General features: G+C 41.0%; 1 protein-coding gene across 1 annotated transcript in view; it reads left to right on the forward strand.

The window, feature by feature from the left end:
* The first annotated feature begins 14,494 nt into the window (after positions 1–14,494).
* Positions 14,495–14,662, forward strand: part of CLSPN (claspin) — a 28,043-nt gene continuing 27,875 nt past the window's right edge. Inside the window, exon 1 of the mRNA XM_037061447.1 lies at positions 14,495–14,642. Coding sequence (XP_036917342.1) covers positions 14,619–14,642 — 24 coding nt within the window. The 5' untranslated portion in view covers positions 14,495–14,618. The remainder of the gene's footprint in view (positions 14,643–14,662) is intronic.

Below are 14,662 nucleotides of genomic sequence, written 5' to 3' on the forward strand. Positions count from 1 at the left end.
ATTTTTCTGTGGCTGTTCCCTTACTCCAGAGAACAATCCCTCATTTTCATGCCTAGGGGAGGTATAGCCTAGCCACCAAATACACTATGCAGAATGGGCGAATGTGGATAGAGAAGTGTGCTTTCTCCTTGTTCAATAGGCAGACTTCCAATGAATCTTCCTTTTTCTGGTAAGGCACCTCTCTGGTCCATTGCTCCACAGAATAAACCTCCAGACTCCTGCCAGGGAGGTGCAATCCCCTTACAGGTTCAAGATTGTAGAGGGGACCTGAAGGCTAATGAAACTTTGTAGAGCCTTTTATCCAATCCCCTGCCTTCATCCCATTCTTCTCCCTGGATCTTCTTCCTTCCTGGGCTTCTGGGTCCTCTAGAACTAGAGCTTAGCTGGAGTTTCGTGGCAGGAAGTGGCTTGCTTCTCATTAGCACCACCTCTGCAGACACTTGGTATGCAGCTTTCTCAGCTCTGCTAATTTCTCCACTTGGCTTTCCATCTTATCCTCTGATGTCTCCTCTCCCACTCTCTTTATCCTTGTGGGTTCATTTACTTGCTCTTATTTTTGTGGGGCTCCGAGAAGGAAAAGAGATAAACCTACATGTTCAAACTACTACTTTTCCTTCTCAACAAAGATATTTGGAGACCATCAAATGGATAGCACTATTCTAGGCTCTGGGACCAGAATCTCAGGGGACCTTCAGGAGAACTCCAAGCCACCTTCCTTGGAGTTCTTGGTGTCTCCAGGGTATCTCATTTTCTTTTTCCCAGAGGCTAGAACTGGGCCAGAACCATTTCTGCCTGATCCATTCATCCAATTTTCCAGCTACCTGACTGTGGAGGCATTTTCTATTTGCCAAGGAGCCCACTCAGGTCGACTCCTCCCTGTTGTTAAGCCTTATATGCCCATGATAGCCGCACAGGAGGATGTATCCATAACTGTGTTAAGTCCCAAAAGGCTGGCAGTTATGAAAAGGACTCTCTAAGTTCTACGGGGAAAATATTTGGAAACACTGGGCTGACAGTATGTGTATGGAGTGGGTAGGGGTGATCTGGGCCACAAATTTTAATTTATATTTTCCACACATCCTGTTGTTTCTGAATCTGCCAAAGATAGTGCTAATGATAATTGAAAACATTTTAATATTGTTTCTTTGGAGCCAGTACTTTCTATATGAACTTTTAAATAAATAATTATATATTAACTGCCTAATCCTTAGCCATCCTACGAAGTAGGTAGTACCATTATCTCCAATTTACCATTAAAGAACCTGAAGCACAAAGGAGTTCATTACAAGCCTAACACGAAGGGAGGTGAATCTAGGCTGTCTGACTCCAGAGTCCAAATGCTTAGCCACGACACATGCAACCGCTTTTAGAGCCAGGCTGTATTTCACTTTCTTTAACTCATTAGATGAAGATTTTAGGATACCAAGCCTCAGAATCCAATCAGAGTCTTCCCATACAATTTATTTGTTTATTTATTTATTTATCTATCTGTTTATTTATTTATGATTTGAGAGAGAGAGAGAGAAATGTCAGTTTGTTGTTACACTTGGTTGCACATTCATTGGCTGCTCCTTGCATGTTCCGTGACTGGAGACCGAACCCACAACCTTGGTGTGTCAGGATGAGGCTCTAACCAACTGAGCTACCTGGCCAGGGCCTCCATACCATTTACTTATTATTAGGTTGAACGCCCAGACCATATGTCGATGGTAACCTCACTGAGGTTAGCCTTCTGTTTAAAAATAGGATCCTCTAACCATCTAACCAGTCCTGAATCCCAAGGTGGTGCTGCTTCTCTGCAGTTGGGGTCGGCGATGTGGCCGAGGCCTGCGACCTTGCAGCAGACTCTCTGGGTCCTGAGGCACTAGGACTGGGTTGCAGTTCCAACAATAGGGAAGGGTCATTCTGGTCACTTTCTTTTTTTTTTTTTAAGGAATTTTCATTGCCTTAGTGTTTTTTTTTTAAGATTTTATTTATTTATCTTTAGAGGGAAAGGGAAGGAGAGAAGGAGAGAAATATCAATGTATGGTTGCACTTGTGAGTCCCCTGCTGGGAACTGGCCTGCAACTCAGGCATGTGCCCTGACTGGGAATCGAACCGCGATCGTGTGGTTCGCAGGCCCGTGCTCAGTCCACTGAGCTACACCAGCCAGGGCTGGTCACTTTCATTATTTTCCCAGGGGCAGAGTTTGTGGGCCCATAGTGAAATCTATCACAATTCCTTTTTTCCTATTTGGGATATAGAGGGAAAAGTCTTTTATTCATCTATTTATGGATGTGTCCATTAAAAAAAATGGTGAGCAGGGGTACGGCCAACCTTACTTGAAGATACCATAGCCAGCTTGCAAAAACTGGAGCAGGGCAGCAGGGTGGAAGGAGATCTCTGCAGGCAAAGAAAATCTGGCCTGAGACTAAATCTCCAGTAACTCCCAGATCTAGCAGCCAAATTCTAAAGTGGAGAGAGATCTTTCACAGTTTAGAAATCTGGGAACTGGCTTGAAGCACAGTGTTTACTAAAACATTGCTGATGCTCAGAGTCTAAGCTCTGCTGAAGGGAAAGTCCTTATCCACCCCCAAACTGTTTGAAACCAACCAACCAAACAAGCAAAAACAAACAAACAAAAAAAACACTTGAAACCAGTAGTGAAGTGATTCCGACTAAAACTGCAACAAAGCTCAAACCCCACTCAGCTACAGGGTAGGGTGACTAATTTCCACCATGCTAATGACCTGACAAACACAGGTTTGCTCTTTTCTATTTATGTTGGTTTCTGCAGGTCTTTTTTACAAACACATATAATTATATATTCTGAGATACATGTAGAACCGAAAAAAAAAAGAACCATGGTTAAGAATGGAAAATTGCTAGAAGCAGATAAAGTAGTAGCTCAGATTTAAAATAATCAAACTCTTTTTTATATTATTTTTAATTATATTTTATTGATTATACTATTAAAATTGCCCCGATTTTTCCTCCTTCCCTCCCTCAACCCAGCACCCCCATCTCCCTCAGTCCATGTCCACACCATTGTTCATGTCCATGGGTCATGTGTATAACATAATCAAACTCATTTTTTTAAGGATTTTATTTATATATTTTTAGAGAGAGAGGAAGGGAGGGAAAAAGGAAGGGAGAGAAACATCAATGTGTGGCTGCTTCTCACACACCCCCTACTGGCGACTTGGCCCACAACCCAGGCACGTGTCCTAACTGGGATTCAAACCAGTAACCCATTGGTTTTCAGGCTGGTATGCAATCCACTGAGCCACACTAGACAGGGCAGAATGATCAAACTTTTTTAAAACAGTTATTATAAATATGTAAAAGTTCTAGTGGAATAGGTGTATAAAATGCATGCCCGGGTGGGGATTTCTACAGAGAGGTGGAAACTTTAAAAAAGAATCAAATGGAAGTTCTAGGAATGAAAAATAAAATGTAAGAAATGAATGATTTTCAGTGGGCTAAACAGCACACTGAACCCCACAGAGGAAGGAGTCAGCTGCCTGAAGACAGGCCAGTATTATCCAAATTAAATTATCCAAATTATCCAAATTAAAATACATTGAAAAAAAGGTTAAAAGTATAAGATAGAGTGTCCAAGAACCGAGACAATATTAATGTTCTAACATATGTGTAACTGGAGTCCCAGACGGAGAAAATCAACAACAAAAAAAGTACTTGAAAAAATAATATCCGAGAGTTTTCTAAAATAGATAAAAGATAAAAGACACAGATCCAAGAAGTGTGCTATAACCCTTCAGATCGCTGGCAGGATAAATATATATGAAACCACACTTAGACACAATGATGTCAAACGACTGACAACCGAAGATAAAGACAACCTTGTAAAAGCAGACAGAGAAAAGGCATTGCAGGCAGGGGCAAGGATGCAAAGGATGGATGCCATCAGAAATGGGGGCCAAAGACCATAACCCCAGCTTTAAAGTGACAGAAGAGCAAAACGTCCTTCAACAATGAAGATAAAAATAAAAACATTTGCAGGTAGACAAGAGCTGAGAGAATCTGTTTCAGGAAGACCTGCATTGCAAGAAAGTCTAGGAGCTGATGGAAAATGATACCAGACAAAAATTCAGATCTGCAGGAAGAAATGAAGAGCAGAAACAGTAAGTGTCTGGATTCAGTATTAAAGACCTTTTCAGACATGCTCTCTGACTATATTTATAGATGTGTATGTTATGGGTTGTGTATAATGTATTGTGGGACTTATAACTATATAACAAGGACTCTAAGGTCAGGGGTGTGTAAATGAAATTATACTCTAGCAAGTTTTCTTACATTATTCATAAATGAGTACAATACCTGGCTGGTGTAGCTCAGTGGATTGAACGTGGGCCTATGAACCACATGATCGCGGTTCAATTCCCAGTCAGGGCACATGCCTGGGTTGCAGGCCAGTTCCCAGCAGGGGACTCACGAGAGGCAACCACACATTGATATTCCTCTCCCTCTCTCCTTCCCTTCCCCTCTAAAAATAAATAAATAAGTAAAATTTTAAAAAATTTAAAAAAAATAAATGAGTACAATATTGTTTGGAGGTAGACTGGGATAGCCATTCCTTGATTAGTAGTGATAATGCATAAGTCTCACTTGCTTCCATGGGAGGGAAATATTAAAGCACATCTGTGACACGTGTTTCATGTTGTGATTCTTCCAAGTATTGCTGGTAGCATCTGCCTTGTTTATCAAATACATATCCTTATGTTGGGAGCTCACATCTAACAGCCTCCTAAAAACTTGGCATTTCTAACAGAGTTGATAACTTTTTTAAAAAGATTTTATTTATTTATCTTTAGAGGGGAAGGGAAGGAGAGAGGGAGAGAAATATCAATGTATCGGTGCCTCTCGTGCATCCCCTGCCGGGAACTGGCCTGCAACCCAGGCATGTGCCCCGACTGGGAATTGAACTGCGATCGTGTGGTTCACAGGCCCGCACTCAATCCACTGAGCCACACCAGCCAGGGCCAGAGTTGATATCTTTTAATAAGATAACAAGGTCACACATCTTCAAACATAAAAAAGAGATATCCAAGAACAGTGAAAATAACACTGGACTTGGAGTCAGAAAGACTAGAGCTGAATCTCAGCTAAACTAGTTAGTTAGCTATACGATCCTAAATAATAAACCTCTCTTCCTTCTTTGGGTCTTAGTTTCCCTCTATAAACATGGGGATTATAATAGTATTGACTTTGTAGCTTTGTTGTGCTCATTAAATATTGTATAAGAAGGGTCTAGTCTCGTGCCTGGCATATCAATTCCTTCTCAGAAGTAATAGCTGAATCTGATCTGGTGTTATGCACTGGGAAAGCAAGAGGTAGCAGGGAAAACCCTGTAGCTCAGAGGGAGGAAACAAAAGTATTAATAGACAGAAAAGAAGGATTAAGACTGAGAGCTCCTTGAAGACAGACATCTTTATTTCTTTATCACCTCTGTTCTTTGACTATAACTAAATGCTGTGCTTAGAAAAAGTTTGTTGATTTAAAATGGTCTTGGCAGGCGGGAAGAGCAAGAGAATTCTAGTAAGTAGTAGCCCAAATGTTGCTCCTAGTGTTTGGTGACTGGAAGAGGGGAAGCCCTTGTTTAGGCTCGGACCAGTCTTTCTGCGTCCATTTCATCATTCCATCTTCTGGTTTAATGGTGGTAAAGGAATTAGCACTTTTCAGTGCCCACTACATGCCAATCAGTGAGTTACCATGTCAGTTCATCATTGTTTCATTTGGGGAAAATTCAGTCTGAGAAGGGACAGTGACTTCCCCACAGTTAAGAGACGGACAAATGGGTCTCTTGATCCCAGGGTTGAAGCAGGTTCCCTGGCGCCATGTTGTGCCTCTGACTTGCGCCTCACCTGGACCGTAGCGACAATCTCCTCACTGGTGCTCCCGTCCCCAATGCTTCTCTCCCCAACCCATTTCCAGACGGCAGTAAGCTAACTTCCTAAAACATCACATCGTCTGCCTTGACTCAACATCAGGTGGCTCCTCTTTTAATTAATATGAGTGCCGATGATTGGTTTTGCATTTAATAGTGGCAAGAATCAAATTGCTATGTGATCTTAGGAAATTATCTTTTGTTGCAAACTGACTCAAGACAATTTGCTCATTTACTAATCATATTGCATTAATAAGCACTTATTGAGTGGCGGTTTTGAATTATTTTATATTATTTTTTATCACCGTTTATCCCCTCTATACCTTCTTCCACCCCCTCTCACCCCCTCTCCTCCCACAACCACCACACTGTTTGTTGTCCATGTGGACGAGTTCCTTCTCTTTTGTCTTCTTTCTGCTCAATCCCTCTACCCCTCCAGCTCCCACCGAGTGGGTTTTTGTTTGGTTGTTGTTATTGCAGGGGTGAGGGTCAGAGAGCAGCAGCTTCCAAAGTGAGGGATGGGCCACATCTTCCTTCCCCAAGCCTTACTACCAAGCCGTGTGTAGTGTTACAGAGAAGGCAAGTCCCACACGGAAATCTGCCACATGCTCAAATAGTTATAAACCAGCGGGCAAAACCAGTCATACAATTTGTAAGCCCAATGAAATCCCAGCTCTCGGAATTTTTAGACACTTTGCCAAGTATTTTGCATGAAAGGTTTACTTTAGGTAAATAAGACAATGTTCTAGCAGCAGGGTTTTAGTCAGAATATTTGTAACGCACAGGCTAGTCGGAATCAGGTAACAGGACCCTCCACTAAACGGGGAGGAAAGGACGGAATAGATTTTAGCCCATAACATCTCTCTGAAGAGCCTCGTTGCTGGGCTCACTAGATTCTCTTCTCTCAGTCAGACAATTCAATATGGTTCTTCCAGCCAAATCACATATGTTGAATCCATTTGTTTCACCCATACCTAACACCTAACCATATTTAAGAGCTTTCTAGTGTAGGCTGGGGATAAAAACAGTTGAAGTTCTTGCTGTAGTTGCTACTGGAATATGGATGATTGATTGGAATTTCTCAGATACTAACAAACCACTTCTAGAGTGTATATTTCTTATTAGGTACTTCATACGTTAACTAGCCTCTAAGGTTTACACTAAAAGTAGTTAACCAACACGTATATAAAACTTTTTAGTCCCACCCTGACCATCGTGGCTCAGTTGGTTGGGTGTTGCACTGGAACACCAAAGGTCCCGGGGTTGATTCCTGGTCAGGGCACATGCCTGGGGTGCAGGTTCGGTCCTGGTCGAGGTGTGTTGAGAGGCAACCAATCGACGTTTCTCTCTCACATCAATGTTTTTCTCCCTCTCATTCTCCCTCCCTTCCTCTATCTCTAAAAATAAATAAATAGAATCTTAAAAAAATACTTTCTAGTCTGAAATATTTTAATATATATGGTTAACATATAATTATACATTGTTATAATATTTAATATAAGTAAATTATAGACAACACAACACCTTCTTCAAGNTCGGTTGGGTGTTGCACTGGAAAGCCAAAGGTCCCGGGGTTGATTCCTGGTCAGGGCACATGCCTGGGGTGCAGGTTCGGTCCTGGTCGAGGTGTGTCGAGAGGCAACCAATCGACGTTTCTCTCTCACATCAATGTTTTTCTCCCTCTCATTCTCCCTCCCTTCCTCTATCTCTAAAAATAAATAAATAGAATCTTAAAAAAATACTTTCTAGTCTGAAATATTTTAATATATATGGTTAACATATAATTATACATTGTTATAATATTTAATATAAGTAAATTATAGACAACACAACACCTTCTTCAAGGTTTTATTTTATGGGAAAAGATAGGGTGAGCTGACTTCTAAAGTTTGTCCCATGATCCTATTAAGGCAACTATAAGGATCTGGGTTAGGATCATGGAAAAACTTACCGATAGTTGCTAGAATGTTATCAAGCATAAAAATCACTTTTTTCTTAGGATACTCTAATATTTTCTTTAAAGAATTTTTCTAAAATAGCAGCTCTTCTCTTTAGTTCCTAATCACAACTGCCATCCTCTATCCCTCTTTTTAAAAATAAACATGTTTTAAATTATTGAGGTGGAGTTGACATATAACACATTAGTTTCAAGTACATAACATAATCACTCAATATTTGTACATATTGTGATATGGTTGCCACAACAAGTCTAGGTAACATCTGTCACCATAGAGTTACAGAATGTCTGTCTTGTAATGAGAACATGTAAGATCTACTGTCTTAGCAACTTTGACATATGCAGTACAGTATTATTACCCATAGTCACCAGGCTGTACAGTACATCCCCACGACTTGTTCTATGACTGGATGTTTGCACTTTTGACCCCCTTCGCCCATTTTGCCCACACGCCATCCCCTGCCTCTGGCAACATCAATCTACTCCCAGTATCTGTGTGCTCAGTTTGTTTTTAGATTCCACGTATAAGTCAAGTCATGTGGTATTTGTCTTAATCTGTCTGACTTATTTCGTTTAGCACAATGTCCTCAAGGTTCATCCCTGGTGTTGCAAATGGCAAGATTTCATTCTTTTTTATGGCTGAAAACATTACACACACATGTATATGTATACATCACATGTACATATGATACATCACATATATGATACACATGTATATAACACATCTTCTTTATTCACACATATGCATATATCATACATGTATATACCATATGTACACACATATATGTATATATCATATCTTCTTTATTCACTCATCAATTGATGGATAATTAGATTGTTTTCATATCTTGGCTATTATAAATAATACTGCAATGAAATAGGGGTGCACATATCTTTTCAAGTTAATGTTTTTCTTATCTTCTGATATATACCCAGAGATGAAATTGCTGGATCATATGGTAGTCCTATTTTCAATTTTTTGAGAAACTTCCAACTGTTTTCCACAGTGGCTGCACCGATTTACATTCCCATCAACAGTACAAAAGGGCTCCCTTTTCTCCACATCCTCACCCACACTCCTTATTTCTTGTCTTTCAATCATAGCCATTTTAACAGGTGTGAGGTGATTTCTCATTGTGGTTCTGATTTGCATTTTCCTCATAATTAGCGAATTTGAGCACTTTTTCAGGTAAGTACTTATTGGCCACCTGTATGTCTTCTTTAGAAAAATTTCTATTCCATTCTTCTGCCCATTTTTAAATTTGATTTTATTTTGCTATTGAGTTGTAGGAGGTCCTTCAATATTTTAGATACTATTTGAAAATATTTTCTCCCATTAAGTGGCTTGGCTTTTCATTTTGTTGATGGTTCCTTTGCTTTGCAGAAGCTTTTTAGTTTGATGTAATTCCACTTGCTTATTTTTGCTTTTGTTGCCTTTGGGTTAGGTGTCAGATTAAGAAAAAAAAAACATTGCCAAGACTGATGTCAAGGAGCTTACTGCCTGTTTTCTTCTAGAAATTTTATGGTTTCAGGTCTAATGTTCAAGTCTTCAATCCATTTTGACTTAATTTTTTGGTGTGGTGTATAGTAGTACAGTTTTATTCTTATGTATTTAGCTGTCCAGCTTTCCAAACACCACTTATTGAAGAGACTGTTCTTTTCCCATTGTATATTCCTAGCTTGTTTATTGTAAATTAATTGACCCTATGTACATGAGTTAGTTTTTGGGCTCTATACTCATTTTTTTAAACATTTATTTTCTTTAAAAAAAGTCCTCACAGAAGATATGTTATTTTTATAATTGATTTTAGAGGAAGGGAAGGAGAGAAACATTAATGTGAGGGAGAAACCTTAATTGGTTGCCTCTTATGAGCACCACAACCAGGGATTGAACCCACAACCTAGATATGTGTCCTGACCAGGGATCAAACACACAACCTTTTGGTGTACAGAACAATGCTTAACCAACTAAGCCACCTAGCTAGGGCTTGGCCCTCTATTCTGTTCCATTTATCTATGTGTCTGTTTTTATGCCAATACCATACTGCTTTCATTACTGTAACTTTGTAGTATAGTTTCAAATCAGGGACTATTATGCCTCCAGCTTTGTTATTCTTTCTCTAGATAGCTTTGGCTATTTGAGGTCTATACGCAAACCCCTTAACATTCTTTATTTTTCTTCAAAACATTTACTTGTTTACTTGCTTATTGTCTGTCCTCTGCTACAAGAATATAATCTCCATAAGAGTAGAAACTTTGTTTAAAACTGTATCTTCTATGCCTGACCCATGGTAGGAGCTTGTTTCACTGGTCTATTGCTGCTTAGCAAACCACACTGAAATGTAGTGGCTCATTCATTTACCCACAATCCCATAATTTAGCTAGGCTTAGTTGGTCAGTTCTTCCCTTTGTGTCGCCTTCAGTCACTCACATGGCTGCATTCATCTGGAGGCTCAGTGTGGTTGAATAGTCCAAGATGGTCAAGTCCGGCAGTTAGCCGTTGGCTGAAGTGCCTGAATCTCTTCTGTGTGGCCCATCCAACAACATACTTTGGGTTTCTTAAATAGTGGCAGCAGTGTTCTCAAGGTGAAAGCTACAAAGCTCCTTGAAGCTTAGCCTCAGAAGCTGTATATACAATGTTACTTTCACTATATTCTTTTGATCAAAACAAGTAAAAATGACAGCCCAGATTTAAGAGACAGAATGATACAGGAGGTGAGCAAATCATATTGAAAAAGGGAGAACACAGCCCTGGCTGGTGTAGTTCAGTGGATTGAGCATGGGCCTGCGGGCCTGCGAACCAGACAATCACAGTTCGATTCCCAGTCAGGGCCCATGCCTGGGTTGCAGGCCAGTTCCCGGCAGGGGCCAGTTCCCAGCAAGGGATGCACGAGAAGCAACCATACATTGATGTTTCTCTTCCTCTCTCCTTCCCTTCCCCTCTAAAGATAAATAAATAAATATTTAAAATAAATAAATAAATGATTTGCTTTTAAAAAAAAGGGAGAACACAGAGAGCTGTGATAATTCTAACAAGCTATCACGCTGCTCAGTAAAGGTTTATGGAGTGAATGAATGACTATATTATGGGTATATCTTGTCTAAAGTTCCATACTTCATATTCAAAATCTGCTATAATTTTGCTTCAAGAGCATAGATCTTGTATCTTTCCCCTGGCACTCATCAAAATCTGCTTTGTAATTTATTTATTTGTGTACGTTTCATCCCCCGAGGATTGTAACTGTTTTGTTCTCTCTATATATCCCATTATCCAGCACGAATTCAGGCTCCAAAGAGCTATTATAGATCCTTACTGAGTTAAATTTAATTGAAAAACTTGACATTTTATGCCCTACCTTCCGTTCCATCATTATAAAGCCACTAGTTGAACAATTCCCTGAAAATCTTACCATCATTCATGTCTCCATGGTGCTTTTCCTCATTTCATTTTCTCCGCCTAAAATACACTCCCTCTTTCTCTGTGCTTATTTCAGTGCTTCTCACTGACGTTTAGCAACCTTGGCCCTACTCCCTAAATTCCAATAGTGGGAGGGTCATTCTGACAATCGTGTTATATCCCCTGGTTGAAAACCACTAGTAAAACCATCCTTTAGTCCTGCAGGTGGGAACAATATGATACTGTCTAGTACCACCTCCTGTCTTAGGGTTGTTTCCCTCACTCCAACTACACCGTGCTTGAAGGAGTTACTGTACCCTACATGATCCTGCCCTTCCAGGTGCGGTTGAATTATCTGGCAAATCCTAAAGGAGGTCAAGCATTAACATTCAATTAAAAATTTAATACAAAGCAGGAGTGGAGCAAAAACCTTCTGTCCTGTGATAGAATCCACTACCCTCAAACATACATATATGGGTAGAGTTTCCCTAGACTGGTTAAGGCACATGTAATTGACACATAACTGACCAAGTCCCGAGGATGCTAAAGCATCTACATAAACACCACTGGCACCACCAAGCCATTCGTTTCTATAGGACTTCAGGCAAACGTTGCGGCATGAAAACACGGGTTTTTACCAAAAAATAAAAATAGAAAAGCCTGAGGGGGAAAAATTGAATTAAGCAAGGCAGGGGAAATTCTCTTATACATTTTCCTTTTCCAGAAAGGAAAAGGGAATTAAAGAGAAAACATATAAATAAAATTTTTAAAGCTGCTGAATGAAGGTTTAGGTGCTGAATGAGTGGCAGCTTGGAGATGGAAAGGAGAGACGAGCCTGTGCCTGGGAATCAGCTCTTCCGTCACCAGAGTTGCTGAGAGAGAGCGTTCCGATTTGGACTACAGGTGGACAGGGGTGAGCTAGGGAGGGGGAAACTTCTAGTCCATGTATTTGTACCATGCTGGAGTGAGTCTGCATTTGGACTTAGTGACCTATATTAGCAATTTTGGTGAATGGCACCATCCTCTGTCTACTCAACTAATCCGGAAACCTCAGAGTCACACCAACCCCACTGGTTTTTGCCCCTCAAGGTTAGTCTTCCAACAAAGCCCTGTCAATTTTGCCTCTTTTTTCCAATCCATCTCCTCCTCCTTATAATCTCCCACCTCGATAACTGGTCTTCCTGCCTCCAGTCTAATCCCCTTCCAAATCCATCCTTCAGACGCTACCAGAATAATCTTTCACAAACATGTATCTAACCATGTTGCTCTCCATCTTAACAACCCTCCCACCCCCCAGCTGCTCAGTTCATAGTGTCTAAAAACCAAATTCTAAGTGTCTAAAACCTAAATTCTAAGCACAGCATTCTAGACTCTTTCTCTCCTGTTTAACATTCGAGCCTCCGTTTTGGCCATCCCCACCTCCACCACACACACATACACACCCTTTGCTCTAGTCATACTGACCTACTTTTGGTTCCCCAAACCCAACAGGCTTTATCAAGCCCCTGCACATACCTGGAATGCCTTCTCCTCCCTGTGCCAGCCTGGAGAACTCCAGTTCATCTTGGAAACTCAGTTCATGGGCCCCTGACTTACCCCAGGCAAAGTCAGTTGCCCCTCTCTCCGGGTTCCACAGCTCCTTGTACACACTTCTACTATTACACAGGCTGGCTTGCTTGCCTGTCTCCAGCCAGCCACAGACACCTCTCGGAGAATAAGACTGTATTTTATTTATCTTTATATCCTCCATGTCTAGCATAGGCTTCAGGTTTGTTAAATGAGTGGGTGAATATTTTACAGGTACTCTAAGTTGCCGAGAGTTGCAGTAAAGAAGATTCTGCATACAAGAAGCTGATAGTTTGTGTGCTGTCATGCCCTGGCAAAAGGCCCTGGTGGGTTTTTTTTTCAGTTTTGTTTTTTAGGCCATGGTATTTTAATCATTTATTACATAATTATTTATTAAGTACCCAGTATGTGTCAGGTCCTGTGCCATTTTTAAAGGTCAGTGAATACTACATTAAGCAAGAAAAACAGCCCTGGCCTTCGAGGAGGGCAGTCTCCAAAAGAAGCTTTATAATGTTATGGAATCATGGTATGAATTTTTTAAAGCTCATTCTGGAAGGTGCAATGATTTCACTGTATGGAAAGTTTAAAGAACTCTGAATAATTTTTAGATTAAAAAAAGGAGTTTTTAAGCGTAGGAGAAGTGACATGACAAAGATCTGTCACAAGGTGGCAGTATTTCCCTAGGACTAAAGATTAAGTGACCTAGGACTTGAGAAAAGCAAGGAGTTCTCACACCTCCCTCCAGAGGAATAGTAGTACTAAAAATTTAACATAGTAACTTTTCTCAATTTTCAGAAAAGGCCAACTAAAAGGTATGAATTAATCAATGTTTTCCCTCCAAACTTTCATAAGCTTTTGGAATCTGTTTTTATTTGCCTTCAAGCAAATATAAATAGAATTTTGGAATGGGTTGAACGTGTTAAATTACATGCCTTATTACTTCAGAGACATGTAACATCAGAATTGCCTTTTTATATTGATTTTGGATGATATAATTAAAGATCCTACTAGTGAAAATGTTTCCTAATTTATATGACTAGAGCGAAAGTAAGGTACTCTAGTATTGTCTGGGATTAGTCTGACTCTGTACCTTTTATTCTTTTTCCTGCCTCATCCAAAGAGCCTAGGAGAGGGATGAGTGGGTGTTTTCTGCATCCTCGAATTAACCTTTATCTGAGTAGCTCGTAGCTCACACAACTTGCCTTTTTTTGATGTTCACTGGTATGAGTGCCATGTACAAGAAGGAACGGCTAGGATGTAGTTGCTCCGGGATGGAGGTCCTGGAGGAAATCCTCCCGGGCACCTAGTACAGGATATGGTCCAGGACAGGAATGCCTTCTGGTACTCAGGGATCTTCTCACAGCATACTTCCTGCCTGGAACGGGAACTTACTCCTCAATTTGCTTCTTGATGGAAGCTATGGCGCTGCAACGGGGTCAAAGGTCAAAGGCCACCATTTAAATGAATGTCTTTCAAGGCCAGAGTACCTGATACCCCGGCGGCCAGAACACCTCCAGCCTCCCGCAGGTTTAGTTGACAGAGGAGCCGGGTTGCACCGACCCAACCCACATTACACTTGTGCGGCCCGGACGAAGACGCTTCGTGATTGGTTGGGCGGTGTGGGGGCGTGGCCTCATGTAGAAAGCCACCTCTGGATTGGTAGAAGTCGTCAAGGGCCGGACCTCCACTCTGAGTAGGCGCGAAAGCTCCAAAGTCGCTGCGGGGCTGGGGACGGCGAGGGTAGCTGCGCAGCGGCTGAGGACACTGGCGATCTGTATAGTCCCGAGCCGAGCGCTGGAGAGGCCGGAGTTATGACCAGCGAAGTGGCTTCTGAGGTGTGTTCGTGCACAGGGCT

This window comes from Sturnira hondurensis, unplaced genomic scaffold (genome assembly GCF_014824575.4).
Source record: "Sturnira hondurensis isolate 20B ecotype Veracruz unplaced genomic scaffold, ASM1482457v3 Scaffold0013381, whole genome shotgun sequence".
NCBI lineage: Eukaryota > Metazoa > Chordata > Mammalia > Chiroptera > Phyllostomidae > Sturnira > Sturnira hondurensis.